At 44.0% G+C, this 20,683-nt stretch overlaps 1 protein-coding gene across 1 annotated transcript in view; it reads right to left on the bottom strand.

Annotated features, from left to right (window-relative positions):
* LOC111147691 (solute carrier family 2 member 12) overlaps positions 1 to 16,949 on the bottom strand; it is a 52,666-nt gene extending 35,717 nt beyond the window's left edge. The window contains exon 1 of the mRNA XM_022503916.1: positions 16,835 to 16,949. Within this exon, the coding sequence (XP_022359624.1) occupies positions 16,835 to 16,949 (115 nt within the window). The remainder of the gene's footprint in view (positions 1 to 16,834) is intronic.
* Between the last annotated feature and the right edge of the window lie 3,734 nt (positions 16,950 to 20,683).

Here is a 20,683-nt window from a genome sequence, read left to right on the forward strand (position 1 = left end):
AGTAATATGTTGCCTTAGAGTTAACAAGAGATGATGGTAGCTTAGACTTGGATGTTCAGAGTAGACCTGGAGACAAGTAGACAGATTCAAGGGAATTTGGAGGTAAAAATGACTACACTTGTTCATGAATTGGAGTTAGAAGGTGAAGAGGTGGGTCTGAACCTAAGACGCCTCCATGGTTTGAACTGTTGGCTGGGTGATTTTACAATGTTCAATACCCTGTGTACAGGCCTATATATTGTTCAGGGAAATATACTGAGCAAAGGAAGACTGAGAAGAGAACTGGTTACAAGTGGGGGTAAAAGAAGGAGTAGAAATCAGAAGATCTCTGTTTTAGATTTACTGAAATGTTTTAGTTGTTTTATCTATAAGACCTTCAGTTAAAAATGTCACTTCAGGGTGCCTGGGTGGGTTAGTCAGTTAAGCAGCTGCCTTCGGCTTAGGTCATGATCCCAGAGTCCTGGGATTGAGTCCCACATCAGGCTCTCTGCTCAGCGGAGAGCCTGCTTCACCCTCTCCCTCTCCCTGCTTGTGTTCTCTATCTCTCTGTCAAATAAATAAATAAAATCTTTTTTAAAATGTCAATTCATACTAATATACAGATTTGGAATTTAAAAGTCAAGGCTGGAGACATGTATTTGGGATTCCGCAGCATGCATCTGGGATTTAAAATCATGGGAATGAATGAGATCACTTAGAGAGAATAAACAGAGGAGCAGGAGAAGCAGGGCTACGACTGGGACCTAGGGAATGCCAACATTTACAAGAGGAGAAAACAGCAAGGGAGCTGGAGAAGAAAAGACCTGAGATGTGTATAGACTGGACTAGACATGTATGCGGGTACATTTTTATCATAGGCTGAGCAAGGGCCATTTAACCCTGCCATTGTAGGGGGTTAGAAAAAGGAGCTGGTCAAATAAAGTTGGTCTGAATTTCCTTCCATAAGAAATATCCAACGCATTTTACATTTCCAGGATCCTGGGACATAGGTGACTTCAAAAAAATAATCTAAAAAAGATTGACTATTTAGAGGGAGGAACAAATAAAAATGCAAGAATCCACAATAATATAGAATTGAATTCATGAGCATAGTGAACACAAACCATTAAATGAAAATTAAATCAGTGGTTTATCTAGCGAATCAGAAAACAAATATTTAGTACCAGTACACAGCAGACATTTTCCTAGGTACTGGGAGGCATATCTGTAGCAACGAAAGAAACCAGATGTAGTTAGTAGTTGCCCCCCAAGAAATTTAACATTCTGGTGATATCTCTTTTATCTATCATTTATTATGCACTGCTTTAATCTTTACTTGTAAAATGACTTAAAAGTACTCTCTTACAGGTTCATTCATGTCCTAAATTTCCACATATTTTCCCCGCTGTGGTCCTAATATCCTCATATTTCACTATACACAAACACACGTAGACACACACACCAAAATTTGTGCTAGAACAACATATTTCTCTACCACAAGGAGAATCAGGTCAAATTCTCACATTTGGATAAGAATATCATATTACTTCATATCTCTACTTGTCATTCATTTTATCTCTGTTTGCCATATTGATTAGCTTCTATGTGTTCGGGCAATTGGTCACCGATATTCAGATTAAAGAAATAAGTAACACTGGAGAATGAAACACTTAAAAGTTAGATCGAGGGAGGCAACCCAGAAGGGGATTTTGAGTGACACAGGCCAGCATGGGGATACTGAGTCAAGGACATGGCAGAACAGATGCCGGAGCCACTTGAATAGCAGAAGACTGTCCTTGCCACTCTGCCCTTCTCCTTTCCCTTCCTAGTTTTCCCCCTTTGCTGGGTGGGAAATAGGGTTTCCCTACCAAAAGAAAGACCCATTGAGAGTCCCTTCCTTTGGTGCTCTATCATTCTACTTCAGACAGAGTCTGAGGTAGTGAATTGAGGAGGAGTGGGTGTGAGGCGTGGAGCAAGTCACAAGCCTGCTTCTTGTGTTGTGGGGGAAATGCTCCTGACAGGGGAGAGACCCTGTTTCTTTGTCCATTTTCTGGACTCAGGTTCATATGCCTTGTTCTTTCTGTCAGTGTTTATGGGACACCGACGAACTGGGATGTGTGCAAAGGGTCTGGAACCCATCCTGGTTTGTCAATGTCCCTCTGGAGACCCAGCAGCTAAGAGTTTTAAAAATATGATAATAAAATTCTTCAAAATATAACAAAATTATTTCTATATGAATTACTAAAAATTATTTTTATAAAATTACAAGTTCTAAAATAATTTTACATAACACATTATCTATGGATCGATCGATCGATTGATCTACGTATCATCTATCTAGGGAGTTGGCCTTTAAAAGCCTAAAAATGTACACTAAGACATTCTGTGGCCTTATTCCCACACAAGAGGCCTACCAACATGGGTTATATGCCACAGAATTAGGCTAAGGTCTTCACTGTCTGCATCTTATTTGAGGGGTTTGTCTTCCTTGTGATATGCTTTAAGGGATACCGACCAAAACAACTTCCACTCATCTCGATACTGCTAGTTAGTACTGTTGATGTTCCTGTACAAGTTTCACGACGCCCATTTGGGATTTTGAATTCCAGCAGCCTGTAGAAGGTTAGTGCCTAATGCTCCTGGGATTGTGGCCCTGTGCCACTGTGGGACTTCCACCACAGGACAATTTCCTGGAGTTATTTGATCATATAAAGACAATGAAGAGAAACATAAAAAGTGGGCTTCTTTCCCTGCCTACTTTTGGTTGATGGTAATAAAAGCAAGGCCTTATCCTATGGGCATCAGAAAGCAGAAACAGCTTTTCCAAGAGATCTGGGCACGAACAATGAAAGAACATGTGGCAGGAAGGTGGGCTTTATGTTTGCCTAAACACTGATGGGAGAGTTTAGGCAGCTCGCTGTGCCCAGAAAAAGCAGCCAGAGCTAAAGGAGAGGGCAGGACAAGGGATTCCAATGAATGTCTTTTCAAAGAACATCCAGCCATGAAGTCAAACACTTTGCACTTCACGTTTTGGTGATATTGAGCATCTCCTTCGGTTTTGCTTCACAGGGGCCGTTTCTTCACATTCATTTTCCCCAAAAGGGCCACAGAGACGTCTCTGTCTTTTTCAGACATCACAGAAACCATGTGCAAGTGGCACTTGCCGTCCCTTGGCTCGTGCCTCCCCCTGCGTCTGGCTGCTTTGCTGGAAGACCAGCGGTGTGCCTTTTGGTGTCATGAGGATGCTATAACAAGGTAAGAAGGTAAAACCGCTCACGAGAGAGGCACTCACGAGCAAGGTGCCTCACACGAAGGCCCGAGACCCACACGGAAGACACAGAGGGCAGGAGCCTCCTCAGCCTTAGCAAGGTCACAAAGGCTGCATTGTCTGCTGTTCACGGTGATTCACAGGAAGCCACGCTCTAACTGGCTCATGCACGAGACACTCAGTTTTCCATAATATTTGAGTTGCTGCCGGCTGTCTGCTTTCCTTTCTTCCCTGTATGCCGACTATAGCCTATGTGCATAATGGACACACAGTGAACACTTGCCCGCTCACCAAGCCCTACCACACCCGGCAGAGCGTGTGCGCGCAGATCCTTCTGGCAGGCAGCCAAGGGATTAGACCACTTGGCCCCGTGCCAAGGTCTCAGAAATGGAGAAGACCCCCTACTTCATGGTTTGCTCAAGAAAAACTTGCAGTGGCCCCCAAATGGCCTTGCAGATGTGGTTTCCCCCTTTCTCCACTCCTTCTGAGTATCTTTCATCCCAACTCTTCTTCCAAGAGTCATCTCAAGTGCCATCTCTCCCAGTAAAGCCACCCAGCTCTGCCTTATTCTGCAGCCTCACCTTAAGCCCTCGGTGCTCCTCCTGCCCAAAGAATGTGTTTCTAGGGTGCCTGTCATTCAAGGTGCTCATTTATTTATTCATTTGTCTTCTGTTCAACCGAAAGTCCTTAAAGCAAGAACTCAGCTTTCTTTATCTCTGTATTCTCATCTCTGGTCTTTGGCACAAGGTAAATAAATACTCAACGAATGTTCCTTGAGTGACTGAATAAAAGAATGAATGATAACAGCACTCCAGAATATGGATCCTTGGTCCTCTCCTCCCAAGTTCCTGTCAGTAGACTAAAAGATGAATGCGTAATATTCTGGAACAGTGAGCATATACAACTCTGTATTTACACAAATACTTAGCGTCTGAGCAGCACAGCATTAGCATTTCTATAAAGCTTTCAGCACTATTATTAGCCTGTTAATACAGCACCCTGGTAGAGACCATAAATTGTTTCATTATCACTCATATATTTCTGTGTTATGAAATGGCAGCCCTGTGCACGGCCTTGTTCTCTAGATGTTCAGACTGTGTGCGGCAGCCCCATCTGGGACTCAGCTTTGCAGGCCCCACAGCGGTCTCCAGGCACCAGCTCTTCAGCCCATCCCCACCACTTGCTGTTTCTGGAAAATGCCATGCACATTCCCGGGCTTGTGCTTCTCTTGGAGCTGCTCCCCCTCAGGGCATGTCTCTCCCCTAACTTCGGAGCTTAGGGAGATCTGAGTCATCTCTGAAGATACAGTCTGAAATTCCCCTTCTCTACAAAACCTTTCCAGACAGCCTCTCTTTGGTTAGCATTGCTCTCTCTCCTCTCCCTTGCCTTTCCTCCCGTGGCCTCACAGAACCCTGCATTTTATTCAGTTATGCCAGTCACTTTGGATCCGGAGCGCCTTGAGAGTAGGAGTATCACCCTCAAGGGACCCACACAGGGCCTGACACGAGAGCTCGTTAGGCTTACTGGATGTCGCATGGAGGAACACTGGCTTAACCAGAGAGCTCCCGCAGACCCATGAGAGCTGAGCTGGTTCCACCAGCGGCCAAAGGTCCCAGATGCTGCCTCTCAGCCCCAGACCACGTGTGGGCCCCCCTGTGATGGCAAACACTGGGCTCTAGCCTTCTTCTAACCCCTCTCCCCCTCCTCGGCCCCCTAATCCTCTTTAGCATACTGAAACTCAGCCCAGTGGAAAATTTGGCCTCCCTCTACACCTGCTAGGGTCTGACCTTTCTAAAACAAAAGGATAGGAACTTTGCTTTCTTTTTCATTTTTCAAATCTCAGGTTTGATTCAGTAGGACTTGTACGGACACACTTTCCTGAAACCAATCTTCTCCCGACTTCTGTGGCCTGCACAGGTGCACAGAGGGGAATCTGCTTACGTGGGCTTATTCGCCTGTCCCTGGCTCTTGCTCCCGTTAACTGTCCTCCTCTGCTGATGACATGTAGGACTTTCCTTCTTTTCTTTCTTTCCTTCCACTCGTTTTCCTCTGATTCTTCCCCTCTTTCCCTCCTTCAGGCTGCGACTTTCACCAGGATAAGTCTGGGCTCTTGCTTCTTCCAAATTCTGCTGCTACTACTTGAGTATTTTTCCTGAGAAAAGACTTCTAGTGTTCAGGGTTTTCCCCTTATTTGTTTAGTGATAATTATGTAGGTGTTCGTTATATATATTCATCTTATTTCCGGTCTCCGTCTTCTTGTGCTCTCTATGTACACCTAGAGAAGTATCTCCCATTTATCCTCCATGTCACAGATTCCAGATAATTCTATGCCTGCGGCTTTCTTGTCCTCACACTCGTTACAGTTTCAGACGGGTCTGTCTGCACCTCCAACCTCAGCCCTGTCATCACCTCAACTTATTCTCATTGTCAGACATTGTCCTAATCTCTTTTTTCAGAGTCCACTTTTACAAAATTACAGAGAACAGAAATCAGATGCTTTTCAAAACTTACGAATGGTCCCTTAAAAAAGAAATCTCAAAATGCATCCCTTCCTTGCCTTTGTTTTTAAAATGGACTTGCCAATGGCCAGATTTGCTGCCTTCTCTTTACCCAGCCCCCAGATCAGTTATGATATTTTTGACTGTGAGAAACCAAAACCTAAAAAACAAGGATTAAAAACATTATGGCATTTACTGTTTAATTAGCGAGAAGACCAAGTTGAGTTTGGTGTTTCCAAGGATTCACACTCTATCCATCCTTCTGTTCCTGCCTCCTCAGAGGATTGGCTTTTGTCCCCAATTTGCCACCATATGTGCAAGGTGGCTGCCGCAGCTCCACACATAAAAAGCCAAAGGTAAAGGCAGGTGACAATGGAAGAAGGCGTGGGGCAAGGCCTTTTTGCTTTTATCAGGGCCGAAACTATCTAGAAGCACCGCGGAAGATGATGGATTTCAGGATATGCTACCTCTAAAATGTGGTACCTTGGCTTATTGAGTATTTTAATCTGAAGGAGTTTGAGAAAATAACAGAAGCAGGAGGGTCCCTCTGACCTTCCCCCTGCCCTTCTCCCTGGAAGCAGGTAGCAAACCCTCACATGAGAGATGCCCTCCCTACACCCAGAGGAAGGGAGCAATCTTATCTTTGAAGACACAGAGCGGCCACGAAGAATCTGAACAAACAGGCCTTGCCAAGCCTCCCCTAGCTTCCTATGCTTAACCTCATACAGCTTGACCTGCCATGTTACTCCATGCCTGTCCACTCATCATCAGACCGAGCGTACACACACTTAGCCATTTCTTACAGTCTTTATTTCCTAGTGGAGATTCCCATGACGTGCAGAACCTACATTAAATACATTTGGATGCTTTTCTCTCTAATCTGTCTTTGGCAGCTTCATTTTCAGACCCAACTGAAGACTCACCCAAATGTCTCATTGACCAGAACCAATGGGTTCCATGGTCCATCTTGGCAAGAAAGACTGAGACACAAGCGTTGGAATATTTTAGTTCCGCAGCTAGGAAAGGCCGAAAATGAGAAGGGAGTGAGAGCAGCTGTTGGCTTTTTAGTGTCTGACACACCTCATTCTAGCCACTAGTTCCCTCTTAGCTAGGCCAGGAGGCGCAATGTTGATGAGGGAGCAGAAGGCCAGCTGAGGGCAAAGCACGAGCTGACACCCCATGGCCCCAGATGGGATCTGTGTGATATTCCTCAGACACTCCTGGCTGCCCTAAAACTAAGGGAAGGAAGGAAAAAAAAAAATCCAAATGGTTAACTACTAAAGATCACAGTCCAAAAAAGACAGGAGCCTCTATCAGTTTACCAAGTGTCTTAGTGATTTACAAGAAAACTGTATTCTTATCCATAACCTAACTTCCAGAAGGAAACTCCTAACTATCTTCAAGTTAATGCTTAAATTGACAATGGTAAGGCCTCCAGTGTCTTGTAGGTCATCTTCAGCATACAAAAGTTCTTTAGAAAACCTCCCTTTTCTTTGCATCCCCCAACTCCCAAGTATACAATCGGTCACCTCTCATGACCCAGATGCAGCAGCTCTTTCTGCCCCCAGGTCCTGTCCCCATGCTTTAATAAAACCACCTTTTTGCACCAAAGACGTCTCAAGAACTCTTTCTTGGCTGTCAACTCTGGACCTCACCAACATTCAAAACTACATTGTAGCTGCTAGCCAAATGTCTGATGTCTGTTAGTTATTTTTCTGGTGTGACTCCATTGGATTGAGGAAGGAATTTTTTTTGCTTCCAGTTTTTGGGCCCCTGACTAGGAATAAGAGGTATCATTCCTGCTTGGTTTAAAGGGGCCCGTAGTCCTTCGCCTGTCAAAACAAGTACCTGCCAAACTACAACTTCTGGAAGGCACCATTCCAGTGGCTCATCCGGGCTTTGTCCCTTCTTAACACTGATTTCATGTCCCTGAATCCAATAAGCCGCTGTCCTTCCTACCTCACCGGAGCGGCGGACAACTTGGAAACTGTAGTTCCTGTGAGAGAAAGAGAAGTAACGGTAACAAGATGGCTGGGAAGATTAGGCTGTGGAGCAAAACTTGAACCCTCTGCCAGCGCGGCTCCAGGGGTCTGTGGAGATGACTGCCCTTTAGCTGGTTCCTGAAAATTCTTTCAATTAGGGATGCCCTGTGGGAGTTTGTGCAACGCTAAAATTTCACTGCCTTTTATGAATTAAGCCCATGCCTGCATCTTATTTAGGGTTAAATCCTAACTCACTGATGAATACATCTGGCTTTCATGCTTTTGTGATTTTGCATCTCTTTCCATCTTTTCCATGTTTTTATGGATGTTTTTAACAGACAGTTGGGGTGGGGGGGTGAATGAGGAAAACAAACCAGCAGACAATCTTACCTAGAGACCTCTGAGGTTTCCTGGGCGGGGCTCTCAATGTGTGCAAGCTGGGGTGAGCTAGGGACCTTGGAGGATTAATAAAATATTTAAAAAGGGTCTTCATTCCATCAATGATTAGTGAATGCTGGAAAAAAAATAATAACACACGTACCTGAACTTTAAGATTTCAGATGTATGTAGATATGATGAAAAATTAAAAAAAAATGCAAGGTTCCCCTGATTTCACAGTAAGTTTCCATCAGCCCATATTTTCAAATCAATAAATATAAAACCTCAAAGACTATGGTGTGAGTATTTAAAGTTGTTGAAGGAGTTGTTAAAGGAGTCTACATACTTGAAAATGGCAGCGAATAATCCTTAGTGCATTTAAAATTTGTAAATTAGGGAAATACAAAGGGAAGAAACAAATAAGATTGTAAACCCTATGGATGCAAAACACATGGGACACGTCGATGATACACAGGTGGACTATGGGAAGGGGAGAGAAGAAAAAAACGTCAGGAGTTTTCATGTAATATAAAGGACAAATTCTGATGTGTGTGTGTGAAAGAGAGAGAGACAGACAGACAGACAGAGAGAAACAGAGAGAGCAAGAGAAAGAGAGTTCAAGAAAGAATGGAGAAGAATGTCCAGAAAGAGGAAAAATGGAAGAAAAAGAACAGACATGTTGTCGGGTTTGGGGGAGAGGGGGCTGTAAGGTCACATAAGGAAACAACAGGGTCACAGGCATATGTGTTTTACATAAGTCAGTTTACAAGAAATTTCCTACGGTGGATTTGACAAGAAAATTTTAATGGGCCCATCAAATATTTATTGTCCTACAGCAATCCACGAAGAGCTCCTATGAATGGGATTTGAGAATAGAAAGGAAAAGGGGCGGTGATCCACACGTGGATCAGAGCAATGACATGAGAAAAGGACTCGCTGCACAAGGTGAAAGTTAACAATCAGTAAAGGCAGGAAGTTGGCACAAAAAGTGATCAGAAGGACCACAAGGCTCCTAAGGGAGACAGTGTGAGTTTGAGGATGGGCAGAGAGGGGCGGGGAGCAAGGAGCAAGGAGGCATGTGGATCCAACCTTAGAGGGGCTGGAGCTCGTCTGTTGAAATATTAAAAGAATGGTGACCCCAGGAAGCTGATTTCAACATGCAGGTGAGGCTCTCTAGGGCTCCCTAATGCTGTGATCACGTGCAGAGACTGGCTTGGTTTCTCTAAACTGATAGAGCCTCTTCCGAAGAATCCTTCCTCTCATGGTGCTTAGCACGAAGGTTTCCTGATATGGTCCCTGCTTACATCTTCAGATTCCTCTGCCATCCTCTGGCCCCTGGATGAACTCAGTGCTCTCGTCATACAGAAATATCCGTAGGTCCCTGAATGTGCCATTCTCTCTTCTGAGAACTGGCGCACAAGGTTCTAATACTCTTTGCAAATGCATTGACCTCAGTTATGCTTTCTTGACTCAGCTTCGCTCTCCTATCTCCCAGAATCCATTAAAAGCTGGTGGAGCTGCCCGCCCCGCCCCCCACCTGGGTCCTAGCAGAGTATCATTCATCCAGCTACCTTCTCCATCGTGGGCTCCCCGATCTCTTTTCTCTCTCCACCAGTTGGTAATAAGCATCTACATCACATGATTGTCTCTTATTCACCGCTGGACCCAGGGTCTAGCATCATGTCTGAGTTTTAGTGGACTCAACATTGGCTAAGCAATCATCTTGTAATTACTTAGATTCTTATCTTTCTGATGAGTTGGAAAAATCTGTAACCATGGATAAGGTTTTCTGTGTCCTTTTTCACTCTGAAGGATCCAGCTCAATTAGTTTTGCTGAAGCAAAATGTTCTTTAGTTTAGCTGAACAAACACTTAATTCATTTACCCATGTAACGATGAAGGATGGACCCTGGGCCGGCACTGTGTTGGGCACAGATGGTGAGAGGTTCATCTGGATAAACAGTGCGATCGGCACGGTGGTCACCGCGAGCACTGCGCTGAGAGATTTCCTACCTGATATCTGGATTTGATGGCTCAAGATGGTGCTTCCTTGTCCTACGTGCTTGTGACGCCTGATGGAAATACAGAGGAAAGACGTAGTTCCTACTTCTCATGAGTTGCCCAAGCTCACAGTACCTGCAGTCAGAACTTCGATAGGTACCAGAATATATATTTTATCCAGAAACTCATAACCTTATAGCCAAAGACATGTTGCATGGAAAATTAAGGAAGTAGCTATAATAAAAAAGAAAAAAAAAGTTCTGAAATGAGTGTAACAGAGACCCCAAATCCCAGATCAGATCACAGAACAGAGCAGGAATTAGAGACATCAGTGTTGGGTGGTATTAATGGTCAGGTGGGCAAAACTCTGGACTGGATCTTAGGATACTGAGACTCTGGCACACGTTACCCATGCTTTCTGGAGCGCATCCCTTTCTTCCCCCTAGAAGGTGCCTGGGCCGAATGGTGAAGGTACAGTCAGGAGTCAGAGTGCCTGACAAGTTATCAGCTAGCTTGTGACATGTCCCTTAACCTTTCTGTTCCTCTGTGTCCTCATTCCCAAGATGTAGATAATAACATCACCTACTTCATAAAGTTGTTACGAGAATCCATGAGAATGAAAACTGCGTTGGGCATGGTAACGTTTGCTGTTATTCTCTTAGCCTCAGTTTGCCTATCTGTGAACTGGGGATAATATTATCTCATTGAGGTTGTTGCAAAGATAAGAAGCAATAATAGTAATAGAAGCCTTTGACCCACAATAATCGTTCAATAAAGATTTGTTTAGTCTGAATCCATGGGGTAAAATCGCCATAACATGGAAGTAAAACTTTGAAAGTCTCCCTTACTGATAGTGCAGGAAATAAAATGATGCCTTGAGTCCAGCATAACAGTTATGCTTTTCCATAAATTCTTGAATTCCTTCGTTTTTGGCAGTACCTACATAACTGGGCTTACATCGTGAAAAATTCTTCCCGTAATTTTGCCTTGGGGTTTCAACAATTTTGTTTCCCAGTGGAATTGAAATATTTCGTTAGTTTGGGAATACTCTCTCACCTTACAAATTGATCTTAATCACAACTTTTCTCTCCATTCGTAAAAGCCCTGCACATCTGAGGCTGAAATATCATTTCGGGCAGGTTTCTAAATTAGCACTGCACATTGCTACCAACTCCGACTTCCACAAAGTGTGGAAGCAGGTGCAGGCAGGAGCATAACATTTTGAGGCAAATAATATGGATGTAACCAACAGCCCCCAGACTCTCATTGTGCCAGGCAGACCTGAGTCATGAGTGTTTCTGAGGAACAATTACTTCCAGGGGAAGCACCAGATAACAGCTTAAAGGTGAGTTACATTTAATTTACTCCAAGGAAAAAAATACTCCTGGGGTGCCTGGATGGCTCAGTGGGTTAAAGCCTCTGCCTTCGGCTCAGGTCATAATCCCAGGGTCCTGGGATCGAGCCCCGCATCGGGCTCTCTGCTCAGCGGGAAACCTGCTTCTCTCCCTCTCTCTCTTTCTGTCTGCCTCTCTGCCTACTTGTGATCTCTGTCTGTCAAATAAATAAATAAAATCTTTGAAAAAAAAAATGCTCCTAAAAGTCAAACAAAGGATGGCATTTTTCTCCCTCATATTTTGGCAGAACACTATAAAGTGAGCAATTGTTCAAAAAAGAATAAAAGCTACTAAAAATAAAATAATGTGATCATTTATCTTAGTCTTATTATTACTTCTATTAAATTGTATAGAAAAATTAGTATATCACCAAGGCATAGCCATTTAGCAAATGCATAAATGACTGTGCTTGTGACATAGGAGGTAAAATGATACCAATGAGCCAAAATAAACCAAACATAAATTGAAAAGAACCCTATGAATTCATGATTTACTACAAAGATTATGTATTTGACTCAAAGTTTCAGCTGGGAAATATCTGGGGTGATTTCAAGTTTTGCCTTTAACAGAGACTGGGTACTTTCTGAAGGAAGATGGATGAGAAATTATCTTTATTTGGTGTATGGTCAAATAGCTCCTTGGGAAGAAGTCTATGTCGACTTTCCCCCTTACTCCCCACAAAAACTCGGTGTCTTTTTACATGGCTTTCATCCCCTATTTTATTCAATAATTCATCTTCTTGGGGAAGACTGTGCATGAGAAGAAAACAGAACTAGGGAGCCCCAACTCTGCATCTTTAAGAATCTCATACAACTGGTGCTTTCCCACCCAATCTGAGTAAAGAGCCATTTCAATGCTTAGAGGCAAAAGCCAACTGCACACTAATGGAGGGCCACTGGAGGCTCTCAGAACATTTCACAACCTTAGGCTAAGTATTACCTAGGTTCTTACTATTGAGAAAATGCTACCTACAAAACCATATTCAAGAACTATTTTTGAATGGAAAATAGAATCCCACATATCTACAGCAACTAAAAATAACACTTTAAAATTGGCCAAATCACCTTTGATTCCCACATGTCAGTTGAAGTTTCCTTAGGCAGCTCCAGGGTGAAGTCATTCTTTGTCAGGATTGGTTGTTTTTTTTTGTTTGTTTGTTTAACCAGCTAATAGAAGATCCAGCCCACTAAAAAGTACCCCATTGAAAATTCACAAACATGGTAAGTGAAGGGCTACCACTAGACCTGTTCCTGGGATCTCAGAGACCTTGGCTCCTGACAGCAGTCCTACCAGAAAGAAGGGTGATATTACAAATATTTAACAGCTGGGAAAGGGGCACTGACCTATTGGAACAGACAAGAGCTGTAAAACCAGCTCGGGCACACTGGTGCCTACTGATTAATTTCAGTCCCCCCAGGTCAGCCACATTGCACAAAGGCTCTGTTGGTGTCTGTCAGACCTTGCCACCCGCCGACTCCCACCAATGCGTGTCTGCTGCGCAGTGGCCCCTGGGAGCTAGTCTTTGGCAAGTGGCAACCTCTCTGCCCTCTCTAGGTCACAGTGATCTCCAGAGGAAACAAGAGCCCTGCTGTGTGAGCGACACACCACCCAGAGTTTGTGGTGAAACAATGTGCCGCCATGCTTGTTTAGAGCCTTCTCTTTTTCTAGATCGTGGAGAAGCCCCCTGCTGGAGCTTCACAGTCACAAAAAGCCTCAAATTAAGACTTTTGATGTCAATTCCAAGTGATGTGTTATGCACAATCATAGAGAAAAGTTGACTGAAGTGAAAAGAGAGGTGATTATCTTTAAATCTGGTCTTATTTTCAGACAAAAGAATCTACAGCCCCTCATAGATTCACACGTCTATAAATCCCGGCATTCCCTTGGCAATATCAAGCTTCATACAATAACTTTTTGTTGTTATCAGCCATTAACTTATTAAATATGTGTGTTTTTAAAACACAATAATTTTTGTCAGAGGTTTTGTCACTCTTTGATACATGGAAAGCCTGGAGGAATGGTAATGGCTAAGGCCCTGGGTCTTCCCAAAATGACTGGTTCACTGTTAGAACTGTTCCTCTCACAACCAAGGCTCTGTTATGAGGTCAAGCTGGTTGGTCTGACTTACTCTTCCCTGGGGATAAGCTTGCTTCTAAAAGTCTCCTCAGCTCTCTAAAAAGTATACTTCTTATGGGGCTGCCTAAAGAAGCCTGAGAAAGCTAGGCCTGACTGAATTCAAGGAGGCCTGGTTTAGGTTAACCGTGGGACTCCAAGACTCAGTAGGAGCATAGTAAGAATGCCCTGACCTCTTTAAGCATGGCCTGCATGAGCAGAGAAGTGATGGACTTGTGGTTTGCTAATGTGGTCCCACCCAGGAGTCTGCTCGGGGATACAAGGGATGGGAAGGGAGCAGGGAGCCACCGGCCTCAAGTTTTTCCTTTCTCTACCTCCCCTCTTTTCTCTAGAGAAGTGCCATGATGACTTCTCTTACATATCGATCACCTATTCAGCTTCTCCTTTATCAAAAGGAGTTTCACAGGTTTAAACAAGTCTGAGAAAACTGCCTTCGGACACTCATCTGATCAGACCAAGTATGCATTTCTTATGTCTCAGGTTGTGGCATTTTGGATTGAGAAGGGTCTTAGGAGGATGGAGCCCAGCCCTTTCAGCTGGGTCAGTGAGTCCAGTTCTAGCGACCTGAATTCCAGTGCATTCGACAGCAGGATCTAACGTGCTGAGAACCTGCATTCATACAATGAATACTGTTCTTGGTTTCGGAACATTGGGGCAGTTGCTGCTGGGGTAGAGGGGGCCTTAAGGAAACCATCCCCTCAGCCAGTCATTCGAAACATGAAATTAGAAGAGCCTGGGAGACCCATCTCCTGAGATGGAAGAGCAGGCATCCGGCCTCCCAAGCCAGAAACACCACACTCAGTTGTGCACCAGCACGGAATGAACTCAAACCAACTGCACATCTTCGTTCTCTTGTGTGAGATGTTCTGGTACTGCACTTTTCTAATATCATGTATGTTGGGGTCGGCACCAGGATTGAGCTCAACCCTTCCTATGAGGTCAGTTATAACGTGTCTGTAGACACGTAAAAATTTACTGAAAATATATGCACTTTGTGTCATAACTTCTTGAAAATGAATTTAAGTTCATTAGCTTCTAGTCATTGGAACAAAGCATTCTCACCAGCTCAAGGAGGGTTGGCCAAACAAGATCTGCTAACACTCTTCATTGGGCAGAAAAGCATTTGGATGTGCAATCATGGAGTTTGGGAATTTTTGTTTTGATTTGTTTTTCAGTCTCTCGAATGACTTAATTATCTTCCCCTGGGTTGTATGACTAGTTCCTCCTTGTGCTTTAATTTTCCCATCTAGGAATATACAAAAACTTCAATCATCAAATGTAGGATTAGAATGATCATTATTGAGCATATGTAAATACTCTGAATTTCCTGGATGAAACTATGAAAGTTTGAAATATAAAGACGTCAAAAGAGGTATCTGGCAAGCATTATTGTATGACGCCTCAACATCTTCATAAAACAGACTAAAGTATCATCCCAAACCACACAGTGAGCCTGCACTATGAATTCGGTAGACATATAATTGCCTTTGAGGACCAAGAGATGTGTCAGACAACTTAGGAAAATTTACAAGTGACACTAAAATATTTGTATTCATCTAAATGTAAACTATAGCACAAATCAGTTGTATTTATTTAAGTTTTGGGGGAAACATTTCGGCTTCCTTTTCTATATAACAAAGATTCATTTAGAATTAAATTTAAAAAATAACTTAAGGTTATCCACTTATCCACTTCTCATTTCTTTAGAACACAAACAGTTGTACTTTAAATTCGTTTTGTAAATATATTCAATCTTTCCAAACACACATACTTGTGACCTTGTTTCAGGATACTTGTGCACTTGCACAATTTAACCTATTAAGAATATACCATGCTTTCAAAGCTGTATCAAAATTAAATAGTGCATTTTTTAAATTGTTGCTGCCGAGGCCCCCTCAGGACAAAGTTTCTTTTCTTCTTTGTGACATTATCAAGGACTATTTAGTGAACTCTTTTGTTGATTTGGCTACCTCAGCAAACACTGCAGCTCAATCTTTCAGGAACTCAGAGAGAACATTGCGATTCTTTCCCTGAACCCTCAAATACAAGCTTCCCTGGGCTGCTCTGAGACTAATGAGCCAGAGAACACATGTGGAGGAAGGTGCAGCTCTGCTTCAGAGAGGGACTCAGCCATCCTGAAGGACGACCCCAGACCTTCATTCTTGACCAGAAGTGGGAAAGCAGGAGAAAAGCTGAGCAGGGAGCAGGGAAGGGAAGACCAATAGCTTCTCATTGCCAAGGACCCAATCCACGCCTCCAACAGAGGGGTCGTGGATTCAAATCCAAGATCAGACAAACCCAGGATGTAAACATAACTTCATAGATCCATTGCAAGGTGAAAGGTATGTGCCTTTTGTATCGTTTAGTGTTCTGGATTACTCATGAAATTCCAATCTCTGGCTTGGAAACCTATCGAATGGTGAAAGGGAGAAGAGCTGAGGAAAACCTTAGAGAGAGAATTATTTGTGTTTGATTCTATTTCCTATCATGATTGGTTTCTATTTCTTTGGGAACCAACTGGAAGAGTAGGAAAGGATAGCCAAGAGCTTGCAGCGTGTTTGTGGGAATTTGTCAACGTGGAGGTGAAGAACAGCATTCCGCAGAGCCAAGATCACTGAAATGAATTAAAACTTTTTCAGATTTCACCTCAGAAGGAAAGAGTATTAAAGGCACCTCCGTTTGAAAGGCCTGTTGGAAAGAGCAGGAGCAAATCAAGCAGCGGTTTCAGGCTTGAATTCATTACAAAGTCTTCTTAACAAACAGAGGCTGGGAACGTAAAAAAGAAAGTTGTGTTCATTAATTACGTAACTAATACTTATCTGAAGCCTCCTGAAAACACTGATGTAAAACATGGGGTTTCTAAATGTCCACTTGTTACAGATTGCCCATTTGGGCCAATAAATGAAAATGTGTGTGCGTGTGTGTGCGTGTGTGTGTTTACACACGGGACTCTCTGGCTGGTCAGTCTTCCCAAAATGTAAGAGTTCTACACTCCGCCAACACAACCGATGGACCCATCCCGCCAGGAGTGGGACCTGGATCTTCACACTACAGCTCCTTGTCATTCCTGCTCCCACCGGATCCTGTCCCCTTCTCTCCACGCACCTCGCCCGCTCACGTGTGTACACACACACACACACACACACACACACACACACACACGAGCGAGAGCCGAGTACCGCCGGCCTGTGCCTCGCTTTACCTCTGGCCCAGGGAGGATGCAGGCTGCCGCTGGCTGCGCCGCTGCCCTCGGTCTCGGCCGCTCTCCTCCCGGGGCTCAGCAGCCCAGGGCCCTCGCTGTTTTCAACAGGTACCATGGTCGCGTAGAAGTTACAGGCGCCCCCGCGGCCCCGAGCCACCCGGGCTGCCCGCTCTGACGGCAGTGGTCACTTTCCCCATGGTCGCCTGCTAAAGAAGGGTGGGAAAAAAAAAAAAAAAAAAACACAGTGTGATTTGTAACCAACTTTGTTTCTATTTCCGAAGGCTTTGCCCTTTTCGGTGACACGGGCTGTTGCTATTTCAGGCAGCCTATCACAGGCAGTGGGAGGGCCGGGCTCCGAGGATTGTTTTCGCCTTCAGATGCCGGGCTGGAAGCAAGGGGTTAAAAGGCTTGGGGAAGGCGCTCAGACCCATTGTTTGGCCGAGAGCTGGGGGTAGGGAGTTGGGGTGGCAGGGGACACTCTTGTGTAACTACACCTTTGAAAAGAGGCAGAGAAGAGAAACATGCAGCTTGAAAGGGAATCAGGAGAGTGACGAGCCCAGAACGCTCACAGATGGTATCGGTTACTCCTGCAGCGAGGGGAACAATTTATGCAAAGACATACCAGGAGGAAAAGTGTGTCAGTTTTTCAGCACGACTGTTATTCCAAAAGTCGTGACACTTGCCTTTAAACAAAGCATAAACCATCTTTCCTGTGTCAGCCTGATTTTGTTTTAGGTGGATGAGGTCTGTCCTCTCTCTCTCTCTCTCTCTCTCTCTCTTCCTCCCTCTCTCTCTGCAAGGCCTGGCGGACAAATCCAGGCCAGAAACCAAGCATGCACAGCCCCAGACTGATGAGATTCTTTGGCTTTTTACAGCAAAGCAATCCAGTTTATCTGCGCATCGTTGTCTTTGAGAGATGAACCAACCCTCAATCTACTGTCAGGGTGTATGATAGCCTGCTTTGGGAGGAGACTAATTCCAATTCAGAGAGACCAGACTAATGACCCCATTATGTGGGCGTGAGGGGCCCTAGATATTCACAAATCAGGGAGTGAGAAGTAGAACTTTTTCCCCCTGATTTGTGAATATATTTATACAAAAGCTCTTTGAGATTTGTGACATTTTACCTCTAGTTATATAGTTAACAAATCATGTTTAGTGAAAAATCTTAGAGAGGAAATTGGGATTATTTTAGAAAATCATTAAGAGTGAAAACTAAAATTTACGGAGTACTTATTATGTGCCAGAAATTGTGCTGAGGGCATTAACTCAGATGGTTTTCTTTTTTTTTAGAGATGATTCTTTCGAGGACAACAAAACAAAACAAAACAAAACACTTGTGAGCAGGTCCCCGTAATACAGAAGAGACCATGGAGGCTGAGTAGCTTGCCTAAGTGTCATAGCTTGGCAGTTAGTGGAGGGGATGAGAGTGTGAAGCTAAGGCAGTCTAATGCCATAGCTCTCCTACAGCCTAATTTCCCAGCCTTGTTCTTCTTCGATTTTCTTGACTTCGTTCCCTTTCAGCCCTTCTTGATTTTAAGAGGATGCCATGAAACATGCCCTTCCGTCCTAGTCATTTCCCTGGACAGAGAGGCAGATTTGCGCTGTAGGCAGAAGCTGAACCATTCAGGACCTATTTTGACTTCTTGGCTGGATCAGAACACAGCTCTAAATGAACGTATCATTTGTACCTTTCCTTTGCTCATCCCTGGGTACTTCTATATTTTTCTTTTCCGTCCAGGAAATCGGGGAGCAAATGCAAAGAAACCTAGAGTAATTCAACTAGTACTGGTTGCGCACCTGTTGTATGTCTGTGGATGGTGCTGGAAAAGGGAAGTTCTCCAAACATAGCCCAGCCCCCTCCTGGTTCAGAGGTGAGTGGTTCGGAATCCCCCAGATCAGCCTGACCCCACAGAAGAATGTGTAGTGCGATGATGTTTTAGTGTTTATTTGCTCCCAGAATGTTTTATGATTGTAGGAGCAGCAATTTTTGTGACACACACACACCTTTCATCAATTCTCCATGTTCTCTTTGCTGCTACCTTTTCTGCTCAGAGCCAGTGATCTCAGCTGGGGTGCAGGGAAAATGTCCTTGCAGTAGGTCAATCGTGTAATTGCTTCGTTTAAGGATCCCAGACCCTGTGTCTCCTCCAGCAGCTTTTTGGCACCATGGAAGTGTCAGGGTATTTGCTGTAGTCTCGGATCGGACTGAAGACAAACTTAATTCTAGAATTCCTCGGTACAGCTAAAGGCCATTCTCACTTTGCTTTCTGTAGCCGAACTATACTGGGACTTCTAAGGCATAAACCAACAAAAAAATCAAAAAGAGTGAGCAAACAGCGTGACTGACTACATTGTCTCCTGGTGTAACGAATTCTGTTCTTCGTTCCATTGTCGACGTGGCATGTGGCATGGCTCTCCCGGTCCGCTCTCTGCTCAGCTTACTCTCCTAACTCCAGGCAAAGTTTAGTGGGAAAATTCTTTTCACCCAGATGACAGGGGAATATCTTTCTTTTCCTGTACTTCTCTGAAGTCACCTGTACTTCTACTTCATAGTATTTTGCACATTTCCAATGTATAGCGGACTTTTTGGTGTGGATTGATCAAATTTGGCTTTTCTGTTAGGTAGTAAGCTCTGTGAGAGTGTGGAGTATGTTTGGTTCATTATGGTATTATGGTATCAAGTCTGGCACAGAGTTAATACTCAGTAAATATTTGCTGGCTAGCAGACGGATTCCTGTAAGTCTGACCAACTTTAGCACTGCTAGAATGTCAGCTCCAAGCGGACAGGCACCTATGTCTGTGTGAGCCCTCGTTCATCTCTGCAGCCCCAGTTCCTGGCACAATATCAGGCATGCTGTAGACCTTAGATAAGTATTTCTTTCCTTTTTTTAAAATATTTTATTTATTTACTTGACAGAGATTGAGAGCAAGAGCACACAAGCAGGGAGAGAAGCAGGGTGAGAGGAAGCTGGCTTTTCACTGAGCAAGGATCCTGATACGGGGCTTGATCTTAAGATGCTGGGATCATGACCTGAGCCTAAGGCAGCCGCTTAACCGACTGAGCCACCCAGATGCCCCTGGGTAAGTATTTCTGAAATACATGTGTGCTCACAAATGGAGCTTTTAGTGACCTGAAGAACTATTTAGTTTTTATTTATTTATTTATTTATCTATTTATTTATTTTTTTAAGATTTTGTTTATTTGACAGACAGAGATCACAAGTAGGCGGAGAGGCAGACAGAGAGGCAGACAGAGAGGAAGGGAAGCAGGCTCCCCGCTGAGCAGAGAGCCCGATATGGGGCTCGATCCCGGGACCCTGGAATCATGACCCGAGGTGAAGGCAGAGGCTTTAACCCACTGAGCCACCCAGGCGCCCCAACTATTTAGTTTTTAAATATTAAAACCTATTTGATGACTGCCTGTGATACTCTGTCCTTCCTCTCTCTCTTCCATCAATCTCTTCAGAGCAAATATCACCACAGGCTGTCCCTCCTTCATGGAGTCTGAGCCACTGCCATCCATAAAAGCTGTCCCTCCACTCAAGAAATAGATCACCTACAGACAGCACACAGTTCATTCCCCATCACCCCAGTAATTGTGCTACAGACCATTTCAGGCCACCTGCTCATAGGCAGTGCTATGGAATCCTAGAAGACATATCTTTTACATACTATAAACTGGCAAGACAAATAAGAGGGGGCCAGAGAGAAAGCAAACAGCATTGCCAGGCACATGAACGTCTACCATACAACAGACCTATTTTTGTGGCAATTTTTATTTTTACCTTCACAACTTCATCAGGTATATATGACCACCCCCATCTCGCAGAACTTGAATTTGAGAAG

This window comes from Enhydra lutris, unplaced genomic scaffold, assembly GCF_002288905.1.
Source record: "Enhydra lutris kenyoni isolate GAN:26980312 unplaced genomic scaffold, ASM228890v2 scaffoldscaffold17, whole genome shotgun sequence".
NCBI classification, from domain to species: domain Eukaryota; kingdom Metazoa; phylum Chordata; class Mammalia; order Carnivora; family Mustelidae; genus Enhydra; species Enhydra lutris.